The following is a 15029-nucleotide window of genomic DNA, read 5'->3' on the forward strand; positions in this document are numbered from 1 at the left end:
TGCTTTCTTCCAGCCCACTTGACATGTGTGCTAGGGGCTGCCAAATTCTGGTGGACGGGCAGCAGTGTGATTTGCTGAGGGGAGGAGTGGAGTGCAGACCCAACTCTCGCCCCTTACTGGGGCTCGGCTCAGGCATTTCCTCACCTGGAGCTGGGCTGGTCTTTGGCTGCAATGTGCCTCAGTACCAGCATAGCCCCAATGCCCAACTATGAATCTTTTCATCGGCAAAGAGGTGGGGCTAAGCAGGTCGACTTGCATCAGTTCAGGGTCTGGCAGGACAACTGGGGCCCCAAGAGACAAAAGAATTCTGCCCTGTGGGTGTCATTTTTCTTGGGCTCGCTTCGTTAGCCAATCATCAGTCCTAATGGACAGACCAATTAAAGCTCCCAGGCTAGGTGGAGGTTCCACCCGGGCTAATACATCTTTGATAGGGTTGTTGAGGCCCTGCCTGAAGTGTTGTTCCTGGACAGCCTCATTCCAATGGGGATCTGCAGCCAGACATATTTGGCGACAGACCCGGGCTCCTGCCAGAGGGCCTGGAGAGCAGCTTCTGCAGTACGTTCTCAATTAGGGCTATCAAAGACACCTGCCATTGCCTGTACAAAGCAGTCCAAGTTTTCAAAGTGAGGACTGGACCCCTCCCGGAGTGGGGATGCCCACATCAGGGCCTCCGTGGTGAGCAGATTAGTACCAATCCTACTCAGCACTGATCCGTGGGGTACAAATGTGGCTGTAACATGAACTGGAGATGACATTCGTTAAGGTACCTATGAAACTTGGTATCATAGCTGTTGAACTTCACGGGAAGAAGCAGCTTGGTCATTTAGAAAGTGGATGTGAGAATGGCAGGGACGGAAGACAGGGCCTGCTATTGTACTGAGCCTGGAGGGCTGCATTCTGCTCTCTGAATTCTGCAACCTGAGCCCACAGTTCCCCAACAATGTCCACAAAGGCGGATTGGACTCCTGCTGTTGACTTGCCGTAGGGGAGCTCCACGCTAGGGGGAAAAGGCCCCTCTTACCATCTACTGGGCTACTCAAACTGTTACACACTGAGGTGTAGGCGTTGCAAGCTAGTGGCCGGAACAGGAGTCTGGCCTAGTGATCAGACCAGAATCCAAGAGCAGATGAGGAGGTATGTTCAGGGGACAAGCCAATGGTCAGAGACAGGAGTTGGGAGCCAGAACAGAATCAAAGGGCAGAGCAGGTGTTGTAGTCAAGAGACCAGCCAGTGCTTGGAGTCAGAATCAGGAGTTCTGAGGGAGGCAGAGACTAGGGCAGGAGCAGGGACAGGCACTGCTTAGAACAAGGGCTGGTACAAGAAGCAGGTCTGGCACAGCTGCAGGCATGGAACGCATTGAGCAGATATTGTGCTACTGTTGCTATCAGACTTTAATAGAGATCTGTTGGCTCTTCTGTCCAATCAGGGAGCATAGTCACTCAGTGAGGGTTCACTGGGCCCAACCAAGCTCATTGTGTTGCTAGGCGACTGTGCAAGGAGCCACCTGAGTTCCTGACAGTGTTGCCCCTCTAGTGTTAAATTCATCATGAAGATAAAAGCCTACTACCGCTTCCCGCTAATGGAATTCCTTCTTTAAAGTGGTGGGCATCTGTGCACTGGTGAAAGTGACACATTCACACCTGCTGATGACCTGTGGTGGGGTTTGTTGCACTTAGCTCCTTTCTCTGCATTGCTGCGAGTCTTAACCCATCATCCTTCTTATCGTAAAGTTCTATAGAATTTCATAGAAAAGAAACTTTTCTGTAGCTGTTTGGAACTGCTCTAATGAATGTATCAGAGAATAAAATCCTTGCTATACACTTCTGTAGGATGGTTCAGAAAACCATAAAGAGAGATCATGCTCTATTACATTTTTTAAGTTTTTGCAGAAATTTCTATAATACTCTGTTAGTTTCTTACATATTAAAATCTACAGGATTTTCCCATAAAAATGGCAGCATAATTGGCCCAGTTGGCACGTTACTGTTGGCTCCTGTAACACCTCTGATGGGGGCAATGGAGTATGTAAGCAAAGTTAGTACAGCTTAGAGTAGCATTATCTTACATGGAACTGTCCGTGTGTGTTCTATGACTTTCAGTGGGGAACATGGTGCAGACAGGCTGCTTTCAGGCTCCTTTTCCTCTGCCTCTCTACAGCCCCCAACCCGGTATTTCACAGGCTACTCTGGTATGTGAAACTGATGCAGAGGCTGTACTTCCCTTACTGCACCACTTTTTGCACAAACTATGAGGTCTTCCACTCCACTCACTGTAGCATGTAATGGAGAGAAGCATATGGGGATGGGAGGGTTGAGTCTATGATAATTTGATATTCAATATGTTCCTGTTCCTGGTTCATTCACAATTTCCAAGGTGCAGAAGATTTGCTGTTTTATCCTGAAGATATTTCTTGTAAAAGTATTCTGTCATGGACCAGCATTTTGAATGATATTGTCAGAATAATGACACATTTATAGAACACTTTGCAGTCCAGATCCAGTATCAATTTCTCTTCCCTCTATCAGGGTAGGAGGGCAGCTTTGAAATCTGCCTGCAGCTCCACAGGAAACGCATGCACAAAGGCTGCTGAGGAGATGTACTGAATCTGTGTATTCCCCAACTACCCTGGTCTCACATACTCTCTGGACAGTGGCAACCACTTTTGAGGGTGTGCTGGCCACCTGAAGTGGGGAGGTTGTTGTCACCACAATCTTCTCCCTCCCTCCCCCCACCCCACTGGAGCAGACTTTCTATCTCAGAGTCTTTAGTCATGGTGACAAGTTGACTTCCTGCTTGCACAGGTTTTTATCCTACATCTTCAAAGCACAGTAAAAACATTCACTAAGAAACTGGGTATTAGAATGTTTTTATGACCATGTGCGTAGTAGGGAGAGGAGAGCTGTGGTGCAGGAACATCGAGACGAGTGAAGCTGGTATCAGTATAGACTTACCTGTCTGCTGGCAAATGCTGTTTCTTCCACTAAATATCTTGCAGCTCTTGTCCAGTTTGTTGTTGTGTTCAACCTTGTCTAGGGGTTTTCCTGTCACCCAACTGTGACTTGATTGATTTTGAAGGATTCATGTCTTGGTTCACATTACCATCATTCAGAGAGGAATCTGACCTGTACAACACAGTTCAGTATTTTACTCTCACTGTGAATGTCCTCACTCTTACTCAGGGGAAACAGGTCTTGGAAGTAAGGCACTGGATTTGGGACAAGGTTTGAGCTTGATTCCTGGATCTGTCCAGACTTCCTGGCTAGTCACTTCAATGTCTCTGTGCTTCAGTTTCCCATCTGTAACAACAGAGACAGCAATGATTCCTTTCTCCTACCCTTTGCCTATCTTCTCTATTTGCACTGCAGGCTCTTTGGGGTAGGAACTGTCCCTTACTGTATGTATGTACAGTGACTAGCCCACTGGCGCTGTAGTCTTGGTCTGGGCCTCTGGGTGGTGCTGTATTGCAAATAGTAAAGATGATCAAGATTGTCCCTCAGTAACCGAAAAGAATCTACTGTGGGGGACAAGTGTGCAAAGGGTACTATGGTGATTACTTGTCTGTGTTGTGCTGTTTCAGAGAATATTTAATAACAGTTTTCTTCCCTTGCCATAGAAACAGCACGTGTAATCCGTTGACCTTTGATGACTCAGAAGAATTGCAAGTGTCCCAAGACGCTGAAGTCAGGAGAACTGATGTAAACAGAATAGTTTAATTACTGCCTGGTTTAAAGAATAAACCTCAAATTTGCATCTTGGATACGTGAGCACAACTCTCATTGACCTCAGTGGGAGAATAATGGGAATATACCTGGGTTCCATGGTGGGAGTGAGAGATGATAAGGAGCAGGGCTTAAATTCAGCCAGAGCTGTCCAGAGTGGTGCTCCAGTAAACATTTTCAAACCTGAAGGGAGCCCCAGCTTCTCTCAGGGGACAGAAGCCCCGAGCCCTGGCACGCCCCACAGGGCAGAAGCTCCAAGCCCTGGAACCCCCCGTGGGGCTGGAGCCCTGAGCCCCTGCATCCCCCCCCATGGGGCTTAAACCCCAAGTCCAGGCACCCCACCTATCACAGTGCTAAAATCCAAGATCCCCCTCCCTAAAGCTGAAGCCTGTAGGCCTGCTCCCCTGCAGGGCAGAAGCCCCTAGTCCCACCACCCCACTGCAGGGCAGAAGCCCCAAGATCCCCACCTCCCCCAGCCCAATGGCTGAAGCCCAGAGCCCTAAGGGCACCCCACCCCTCATGGACTCTCTAGTTTTTATAGCATGTTAAAGCGGAGACCATGGGAGGCTCAGGAAATAATCTATGAGAATTTAAGCCATGATAAGGAGAGAATCATCTTGCCCTCCTGCCTGCTCATCCGTCTGGGGGGAAACCTTCCATAACCACTGTTGCTAGAATTCAGGGGGGCTCTGACCCTCTGAACAGAAATTCTGGAGAGAGGCCTTTAGCGCTTCAGTATCTGGAGGAGGATATTGCAATAGAAGAAGGGGACAAGGCTCAGTTAATCACCGGTGTTTGGTTAACCATTGGGGGAGGGGCTTATTTCCCATAAACCACCTCTACCAGAAATGAATCTGTCATAGCTACTGCTGTCCATGGCTTCTGTCCTGATGAATATGTATATTCCACAATAGGAGTAAATCTTCAAAAGTTCCTCAACCCAGCCTGCACTTGTGTGCCCACAACCCCCTGCACACACATGACTTGAGCGCTAACATTTACACACAATGGCAATGGAGTATGTCACTTGCACAGGAGCTAATAGAATTGATGTGCACAAAACTCATCATTCTTATCTCCACCCGCAGATGCCCCTTTTTGAGAATTTGGCTCAGCTGTGAGAAAGATTTATACTTTGACTACAAGACGGTGATTTGGTCTGTGCTGGGATTTTGTTGTGGTCTGTCTGAGAGCTCAAGCAATGGCAGCTGTAAAAAACATAAACACTCAAACAATAGATTGAGGAGTGGGGGAAAGAAATGTCATTAGCTACTTAAACACTGTCAGACAACCCTTAATTTTAGTAGTTGTTTCACTTTAGGTAATGTCATAACTCTCCTACTCAGATCTGAACCTTAGAGTTCAAAACAGGAGAAGATAGCATGAAACCTCCAAACTTAATTACCAGCTTGGATCTGATATCGCTGCCACCAGCCAGAAAAATTCCAGTGTCTGGCTCACTCTGGTCTCCTCAAAACCTTCCCTGGGGGGACCCCAAGACTCAGATGCCCTGAGTCTCACCACAAAGGGAAATAACCCACTTCCCTTCCCCCTCTTTACCTCCTCCCAGATTTCCCTGCCCTGGGTACTCTAGGAGATTTCCTGCTTCAAGTCCTTGAAACATAAGTACCGAGAGATCAAATCTCTCTCTCCCCTCACCCAGAGGGTATGCAAAGTCAGGCTTAGTAGATCTAACACAAAGAGATTTTCCCCCTCCCTTCGTTTCTTAGCCTTAACCAGTGAAAAAACTCAAACAGGTCTTAAAAAGAAAGCTTTATATAAAAAGAAAGAAAAAGACATAAAAATGGTCTCTGTATCAAGGTGACAATATACAGGGTCAATTGCTAAAAAGAAAAAATGAATAAACAGCCTTATCCAAAAATAATACAATTTAACACATTCCAGCAACTACACACATGAAAATACAAAAAAACAATATAAACATATTGTCTTACTATCCTTGTACTTACAACTTGGAAATAGAAGATTAAAAAACCTGGAGATAGAGAGATCACTCTCAGAGCCGAGAGAAAGAACAGACCAAGAACAAAGGACTCACACCCAAAACTTCCCTCCACCCAGATTTGAAAAAGTCTTGTTTCCTGATTGGTCCTGTGGTCAGGTGTTGTTTGTTACCCCTTTCCAGGTGAAAGAGACATTAACCCTTAGCTATCTGTTTATGACAGGTAAACACTAACATTATGAATAAAGTTAAACATTTCTCCTTGGCCTGAGTACAGTAGTTATCATTCAAATTCAGCATATGACATTTGTTACCAAACAGTAATCTCCAAGATACCAAAGTCATCCCTGTACTTAGAGTAGGAAATATCTATGGGAATGGTGTGATATCTGCTGCAAATGTTGATTTTTTGATGGCAAACAATGAATTTATTACAATGTATCAGTATAGCACAGATCATGATTAGCTCTTTGCTCAGATGATTTCTCTTGATTCTAAACAATGATCTATCAGACCAAATCCAGTGGAGATACTGTGCCAAGACAATGAGCTGAGGATCTAATTACGGTATAGAGATGTGAAATATTTCACTGTAGTGAGGCAGTCTGACAAAGCGTTAAAGTGTGAAAAAATACACCCCTGACCAACATAAGTTTCACTGGCAAAAGCACCGGTGTGTACAAGTGCTATATTGACAGGAAAAACTCTCCTGCCAACATAACCACCACCACTCGTTGGCGGTGGTTTAATTATGCCAATAGCACAGCTCTCTCCCGCCAGCATATAGCGGCTACACGAGACCTTTCAGCAGCTCAGCTGTAGTGGTACAACTGTGCCAATGTAAGGTCCGTAGTGTAGATATAGCCTTAGGTGCTCAACATTGGCACGTATGTAGTTTGCTTGTTCACTGACAATGTGAATTACTGGGTTAATTACCCCCAAAATCCCCAGGACAAAATACCATGTGACATTTAGAACAGCTGCTCATTTTCACTTGCTCTATAAATCTTTTTTTTCCTTAAAAATCCATTTCTCAGTATGAACAATGTTACTTACCATGCTAACATAAGTGATAAGATGAGTGAGGTAATATCTTTTATTGGACAAACTTCTGTAGGTGAGAGACAAGCTTTCAAGTTACACTGAGCTCTTCTTCAGGTCTGGGAAAGGTATTCAGATTATCACAGCTAAATACAAGATCGAACAGATTGTTTAGCATACAGTTTTAGCACATATTCTAAGGGTCCATTCAAGATGACATGGCCCATTGACTACAGGGGGGTTAATGACCAAAAAGAGGGGTTAAATGGGTTACAATTGTTGTAATAAACCATAAAATCCAGATTCTTTATTAAGACCATGATTTTCAGTGTCAGGCAAAGTTACAAATTTAAGATCCCAGCTCGTCTTTGCAAGATGTTGTGCAGTTTCCTTTGAGGACTGATAGATCAGATATGGAGTAATCACTTTGGGAAAAGCATGTTTTGTCTTTTATCATTTTCCTGTCTGAGTTCATAAAAGAGTTTAGTGATTGTCTGGTGTCACCCACATAGTTATTGTTGAGGATTTTAGTGCCCTGAGTGAGGTTTACCGCATATTGTGATAGGCATGAGTAGGACCCAGGGATCCCGAAAGGTGTGTTGTTGTGGGGGTGTTGATCATTGTAACAGTGGAATATGTCTTCAGGTTTTGCGCCTGTTGTTGTGGCAGGGTTTGGTACCAATTGGAGTTGATGTGTCCTGGTCTGTGGGGAGCTGTTCTCATGATGACTTGGAGATGTAAGGGGTTTGTTTGAAGGCCCGAAGAGGAGGTTCAGGGAAGATTTCTTTCAGGATGGAGTTCCCATTGAGTATGGGTTGTAGATATTTGATGTTTCCCCTTATGGGTTCCACAATGGGGTGGTGGGTGACAACTAGGGGTGTGCGGTTGGAGTAGATTTTTATATCCATATTGAAGCAAATTCTCTCAGGGTATTTGGGTGGCCTGTTCCCTGATGTGATCTGCTTCTCAGGTGGAGTGTCCATGTTTGGTGAAGACATGTTAAGGTGTACATCCCAGACTTTCTGCTTGGAGCATATTCTGTGGTATCTGAGGGACAGCCAGTAAACTTGCTTTTCTTACATTTAATTTGTGTCATTCTTTTTGTTTAATACACAGCTGGAGATAAGGATGTGTCAGTAATGAAAGAATGTAGGCACCGTTCAGCAAAGCACTGAAGCACATGGTTAATGTCACAGAAGTTCAACATGTGCTTAAGTGCATTGCTGACTTGGGCCATCAAGTTTGTTACCAGACGTTAATCCCACGAACTGTGAAGTAAGAAATCTACACGTTTAAATAATCCATTCTGTTTGCACATGAAATGCTCTCACACCAAGCAGTTATAAGTTCAAGTCCATTTTCCATTACATGTGAGAGGGATAAATGGAATATCTCAGCAGTTTCCTGCTTGGAGAGTTAAAGTTCTCCAGTGATTGATAGAAGTCCGACAGTAACTAGTTTGAGGTATTAGGCTTCCCATTGTATCACTTGTACAAACGTTCTCCCTTTGCAATAGGGTGGCAGCCACCAGCAAAAGGCTCAGAAATGCCAACTGCAGTTCAGGAAAAACTTCCATTTTAAATATATTTTATTGTACGTACATACACACACACACACTCTTGTTGCTCCCAGGAAGGTATATCTTTAAATATCTCTTCCAAACCTAGAGTAGAGGTGGAGCTTTGAAACCAAGTTCTGTTTTGATTTTTCAATCCCTGTTACTTATTCCTATGACCCGATGCAACTCTCATAAGGAAATATCAGAGGGCAGAAGAAAGTGAGAAACTGTGGTATTTATGTACTGATATTTGCTAACATCTTCTGTAGCTAGGTAGAGTTTGAGTGTAGCGATAGAAATAAGGAGTGTTTCATCGTTTGCAGATGTTGTTAGACTGGCTATGAAGAAAAAGGGGTTAAAATTTGGTTCAGTGCCCTGAGTTTCAGATTTTATTAATTATAGTTTCCCGTGATTCTCTAACTTTGTTCCATTCTTCAATCCTCTTAATCCCTGAAATAGTAAACAACAGAATTATTGCATGATTATGTTCAGCCAACTGAGTCCAGATTGTCTTCTTGTAGTTAATACCCCTACTGCATCCAATCCTGCTGTCCTAACTCATGAAAACTTCTCGAAGTCCAATGAATGTTTGCTTACATAAGAATTGCAGGATATGACCAGCTATTGTGATCTGATTTTTACCTGAGATAAACTAACATAATCTGCTGTTGTGGGTTTGTTTGTTTGTTTGTTTGTTTGTTTTTGGCTTGTTTTTTTTTGTTTGTTTTGATTTGTACGGCTTTATCTCAAAAAAAATATTTTATCTCTTTACTGTTGAATGACTTGTGATCTGTGATGGTAGTGATTTTCCATAGCTTTGAAAATATGCTGTTATTTGTAATTATATTTTTAAGAAATGCTAGTATTCATATGTGTATAAAGGCACTGAAATTACCACTGCTTGAATGTATTTACAGTACTTTGTAAATACAGGAAAGAAACTTTCACTGGAACACCAATAGTTCACTACTATGCAGAGATTGCTCAGTAGCCATGTTGTTCTGTAGGACTGGTCAAAAAATTTCCATCAACATTTTCTTCAATTAAAATTGGGTTTTTGACAAAATTAAAGTTTTTGATGTTTTTGTCAATAAAACAAAAATATTATTTTGTCGTCATTGAAAAGCTTATGTTTTTGCTTGGAAATTTTTGATAAAAAATAAAAATAAAAAATTACTGAAATTTTCAGCTAGAGAAAAAACATTTTCTGACCAGCTCATAATTATAAAAAAATGCAGCTATGCAATACTCTAAACGTCATGGATATGTATCATTAAAGGATCATTCTTATCTTTTTTCAGACTTATAAGCAACAAATACACTTTTTAGATATTCTGTTTTGGTTTAAAATGTCTAACGGCATTTTAAAAATGTTGCAACAGTTGTAAAATTAAGGATTATTTCTTCCACTCTTGATCACTCTTCTCTGTAAGTAGATCCACTAAAATCAAAGGGAGTCCTTGCAGAGTCCGGTATCTCTCTAAGTAACTTACAGTGGCAGAATCTGGTGTAAAATGTCAGAAAAAAATCAGCAGTTCTAATGTGAGACACTAAAGTAAGGGAAACAGGCATGTTTCTTTTTTCTGATTTGGCTCCTTTTAAGCCACAGTAATCAAACAAAAATATGATGAGAATGATTCCTTTCTATAGACTGAGTGGAAGCATGAAGGCTGGGTGGACAATGGAGAATGGAGATTCTTGGCAGGCTCTGCTGGGATTCCACTAGCAATTGTTGAGCCTCATTGGGTCTGAACCAGTCTCGATAAGTCCATCCAAAACTGGATGCATATCGAAACCTAGTGAAGTACCATCCTTATCCTCTCTCCTCCTATCCTTCTCTCTCCTGGTACCAACCCAGTCAGGCCAATTGCCTTCCTCCTTCCCCTTATCCCTGCTTCTTCTACCCCAGCCTTCCTGATCCTCTGCTCCTTCCCTCCAAGTACAGATGATTTCCTCCCCATTTCCTGGCCAAATATTGTCACCTCTATTATCATTTTCCATTGTCCACCCAGCCTTCATGCTTCACTTTCTCCATCTCCTCTCTCTCATGCTCAGCTCTGCAGTGCACAACAGGCTTTCAGTCTCTGCTGGGCCCAGAGTGGCTTCTGTATTAAATCATGGGTAGGATTGGTAAAAGTTTTAAATCAAAACTTTTTTGATGGAAATTTGGTTTTTCATCAAACAAAAATATCAGTAGAAAATGTCTGCTTTCTGCACAAAATTTCAAGGTTTGGGGGCAGAGCAGGTGTCAGGGGTTGGCAAATTGTCTGGTTTTCAGTTGAAAACTGATCAGATCTCCTTATGGGTCAGAGGCATCTCAGGACTGAATATCACTCACCGAAGGAGGCCCAGGACCAGCAGAGATTTCAAGGCAGCAATTGGTGGAATCCCAGCAGAGCCTGCCAGGAATCTGACAGCTCCCTGATGGGAATAGCAGCTGATGTAGGGGGCCCTGTGAGGAGTTAGAGGGGGGGAAAGAAACCTGGGGGTGGGAACAGAAAACAGTCTGAGCTGCCAAGTCTAGGTTGAAGGATCTGGCTGGGTGACTGTAAAGAACTTGGAAGGGGGAGAAGGAAGAGACAAATTTGGGTACAAAAGAACATTGAATAGGGGTGTGAGGGCTCTTTATCAAAGATTCAGTTCAGATTGAAACAAGAGTTGAGGTTGAAATGAGGGTATATATTTTTCTGGTCCCATTCCCCAGCCCTAGTGGATTGGGATAGCACCGTTGCTGTGGTGGTACAAATTGTTCATGCTGATTGTAAGCACTGAGGTGCTGGTCTCCTTAACCAATAATGATAAAAGCCCAGGGTTTTAAAAAAAACGCTCTGACATTTAATGTCAATTACCAAAAAAATGATTTGTAATTATTAATGAGTAGGAATTAATGATCATCTGAAAGGCGAGGAATCCAGGGCCAAGGTACAGCTGAAGGCTGGTAATCCCTATTGCTGAGGTCATTATTGCTATTGTAAATGGCAATGAAAGGGGATGGATGTTGTTTATGGGTGATGCACTTTTTAATTGGTCAATACAGGGTAATTTTAGACCATAAATGCTCTCGCTATGTCCCCAATCCAAAGCCCACTGAAATAAATGTAAATCCTCTTGTTGATTCAACAGATTGTGTCCTATGTTAACCTGCCAGGACCCTGACTCATCTCTAGACATTCCATTTAGTTGACAATCCACTTCGTCTTTCCTCCCATATAGGTACTACATGTAAATTGCCATTGGAAGATGTGAAAGAAAGATTCAAGCTCCTTTTGTTTGTAGGAACAGAGAGGTCAGAGACCATCACAACAGAGCTCCGTACTGCTGAAAATATGACTAAATTTAGAAGATTCTAATCAAGATAGAACTGAGATTAAAGTGAACAGCACATAAGTAGTAAAACAAATATGCACTGATAATTTCATTATTTAGCATCATATTATTTAATTATTATTATTGCTGAGGTTATGTTTTGTTCTTATTTAGGCAATGAGACCTTATTTAAAATGTAAAAGTGGAACACTACACTATGCAATATAATTGATGTTTAAGTGAAGTCCACTGCAATTATCCTTAAACTTTTAAATGTGATTTTAAAATCATTTTGCTACTGTTCAGCTAGAATACTAATTTCACTAAGATATTTTTCTTAAAATGCCAAACATAAGTTAAAGAGACACTGTCAAATGTTAGGCCAAACCATAATCTATAGTATGTTGTGAATAATCTGAGAGGGTGGCCTCTGGATTTTCTCTTTTTCTCTGTCTCTTTTTAAAATCTGTCTGTTGCAAAGATTTTTTTAAATGTGTTGTTTATCTAGGGCCTAGAATAACTCTGCTGCTGCAAAACCCAGTACTGCTAACCTCAAACATTCAAAAACCTGTATCTGCCCCCATGAAAGAAAATCATGAGATTGCTTAGAAATCATGAGATTTGTTTAAAAAAGATAATAGCTGGGCTTTTTATTTACCTTTTCTTTTTTGAGCCTTTAGGGTGCACTCAATTCATCTTTTCACACACTTTTCTCTGCAAGAATGAGGGGTAGAAATTTTTTTTTTAAAATAGGAAAGCTGAGATTCTCTTGCAAAGCCATGATTCCAGCAGCTGAGACTGTAAGAAAAACATTAAAAACAGTAAATGTTGCCAACACTGAAAAGCAGCCATCCAGCATCCATAGCACAAAATTATTAATAAAACTCTTATTATCAGAGCTGTGCTGAGGTTGTCAGTTATGTTATTAATAAAGCTGAGGCACAAACAAGAAATGCAGGGTTGTTTTTTTTTAAAGTGTTTTCCAGTTGAAAAAAGCCAACATCCCAGAGCTTCAGCTGCACCAGCACACCAAACTACCGGGGGCTGGTTTGCCCCTTGGTATAATGTAGAGTAGACTCTGGGCTCTTCTAAATTACTTTGGTTTGTAACGGTCCCTAATGGGCTGTTATACTGACTGGGGGGAGCACCTGAGTATGACCTGTGCTCTGGCCACTGCCCCTACATCAAATGGAGATGTGGCTAGGAGGGGGTGGCAGCTCCACAACAGCCACCTGGGCAATCCCCAGCTGCTCCACTAGGGTGGCTTTGGAGCCCCTTTGATCTCTGGAGCGCTGCAGAGGCAAAAAAGAGGGCTCTGGTCCATAGTTTTAAAAAAGCTATTTTTAAGCAAATACAAGGGTTTTACAAATAATGTATTTAGAACCAGGAGATTTATACTGTTAACGTTCGATGAAACATTCTGAATTAATGTTTATGGTGCGGTTTAAGCTGCAAAGGAATCCAACCATGCAATCCAAAAGACTGGAGTGTTGCTACATATCAGGCCAAGGTGCTGTGGGAAGAGGATAGTGACAACCTGTTAACTTACCTGGTTTTCCATTCGTACGTTAATAAATGGAGGCAAAGCAGCCCCTAATGGAAATCGCAGCAAACAAAAAACAAATAGTCCAGAAAGATGTAACAGGAACAGCCATCAGACAAGCGTCATAGAGCCCAATTCTACAAAGTACTTATGCACATGCTTAACTTTAAGCACATGAGTAATTTCATGGACGTTAATGGGACATCTCATGTACCTCACGCTAAGCACATGCTTAAGTGCTTTGTTGATGTTGATCCTTTAAGAGCTGATGATCAGCCACAATGGAAATAAGAGAAAAGTGAGTGGTACTTTTATTACAAAGAGGGTACACATTATAGCACAGCACAAGCCAGTTACCCAACAACACAATGCCCATGACTGGGCTCCAGGATTTACACATATTTAAGTAGTAGTAACAGTAATGTGCAGTCAGGTGTTTTTGCTAGGAGTCAAAGGATGTGGATAATGATTCTCTCCCATCAGGGTTTACTCTACTTAGGGTAGAATTTAATTGTTTTTTTTTCTTTTTTTTTCTTTTCAAAACTGACAGTGATCATTTAAATGTCTATAAATGTCTGAAAATTGGTTGATGAAAACTTGCTGACATATTGCACAAACGATTTAAAGCTTTGTAAAATGATGAAATTGTGAAGCTTCAATGCATGACTTTTCTCCATTTTGAGAGTGTCTCCCACTGACATAGGGGTGTGCACATGAGCGGCTATGCTGGCAAAACTTACGTCTTTTTTTTTTATGTTCTTGAACAACAAAAGTTTTGCTGATGGAAGTGGTAGTGTAGACATGGCCTGTTATAGTGACGGGTTTTGGAAAACCTTATTCACCATACTTATAGTTCTACCAATCCCAAAGGTCCGGACACATTGCCCGCCAAGTCAACGAATATTTCAGATCTCACCCAAATACACGCTTACAGCAGTCAAAATTTAAGCAGACCTAAGATAAAAAGGATCAGGCCTGAAGCTTCTTTTATAGTTGAAGCAAGCAGGGTGCTGACAGGTAATTTTACTACATTTGATCTCTATTCAATGGGTCCTTTCTCAGACGATACATTAAGCAATAGCCATTCAAATTACTAAAACAGTTCATTATATCAAATAATTAAGCTGAAGGCAATGTAAGTAATATTATTATTTCCTGCGGTATCTTATATATTTGATCTTGAGTCAATAGAATACAGTAATGAAGCATTAAAAGACAGGAACAGGATTTTACCATCTACAAGCTAATTAGATCACATAGTTAAACTTCTAAGAAGATATAGGTAAACGCAGACAAATTCACTTCGCATCTACTCTTAATTCTCTAATACAGGCAAACACATTTAAGATTCAGGTCTACTTAAGATGGCTTTGTTAATGTCTACAAGCAATGGCCCTGTTTTCCATTTCAATATCCTGTTAGGTTGTTATGGGTCATACACCAGGTGACCTGTCTCTCAGTGTCACTACCATGCAATCTGTTTTTAAGCAAGAAAAACTCCTAGCTCATGTCTACACTACTGAGTTAAGTCTCCTTAAGTTACATTAACGATCATAAACCACTATAATTACATTGCTTGTGCATGTCCACACAATGAACATGTCAGTGGAGCGCATCCACAGTTGGTGCTCTAGCACCAACAGAGAGAGCAATGCATCATGAGTAGCTATCCCTCAGTGCAAATCACCACCTTCTCCTGCTAGGAGTTCTGGGAATGGGTCACAGTGCATTGTGGGGGCAGACTTACCATCCCATCATGCAGTTTTCTCCATTCCATAATTCCAAGGGCTTCCAATTATGTTTTGTGCCATTTTTCAGCTGTCCTGGTAAACTTTGCGCTCACCATCTCTGCCAGAAAGCATGGATCCTGCACTGCTCTCCAGTCTTGTGATGAGGGTT

The 15029-nt window shown here is 42.0% G+C and overlaps 1 protein-coding gene across 4 annotated transcripts in view; it reads left to right on the forward strand.

Moving 5' to 3' along the window:
• Window positions 1-11542, forward strand: part of FYCO1 (FYVE and coiled-coil domain autophagy adaptor 1) — a 117240-nt gene extending 105698 nt beyond the window's left edge. For all 4 annotated transcript variants that reach the window (XM_050937870.1, XM_050937871.1, XM_050937873.1 and 1 more), the window contains 2 exons: window positions 3614-3695; window positions 11495-11542. In XM_050937870.1, the coding sequence (XP_050793827.1) occupies window positions 3614-3695; window positions 11495-11527 (115 nt within the window). In that variant the 3' untranslated portion in view covers window positions 11528-11542. The remainder of the gene's footprint in view (window positions 1-3613; window positions 3696-11494) is intronic.
• The last annotated feature ends 3487 nt before the right edge of the window (window positions 11543-15029 follow it).

The sequence above is a fragment of the Gopherus flavomarginatus genome, chromosome 2, assembly GCF_025201925.1.
Source record: "Gopherus flavomarginatus isolate rGopFla2 chromosome 2, rGopFla2.mat.asm, whole genome shotgun sequence".
Taxonomy (NCBI): Eukaryota; Metazoa; Chordata; order Testudines; family Testudinidae; genus Gopherus; species Gopherus flavomarginatus.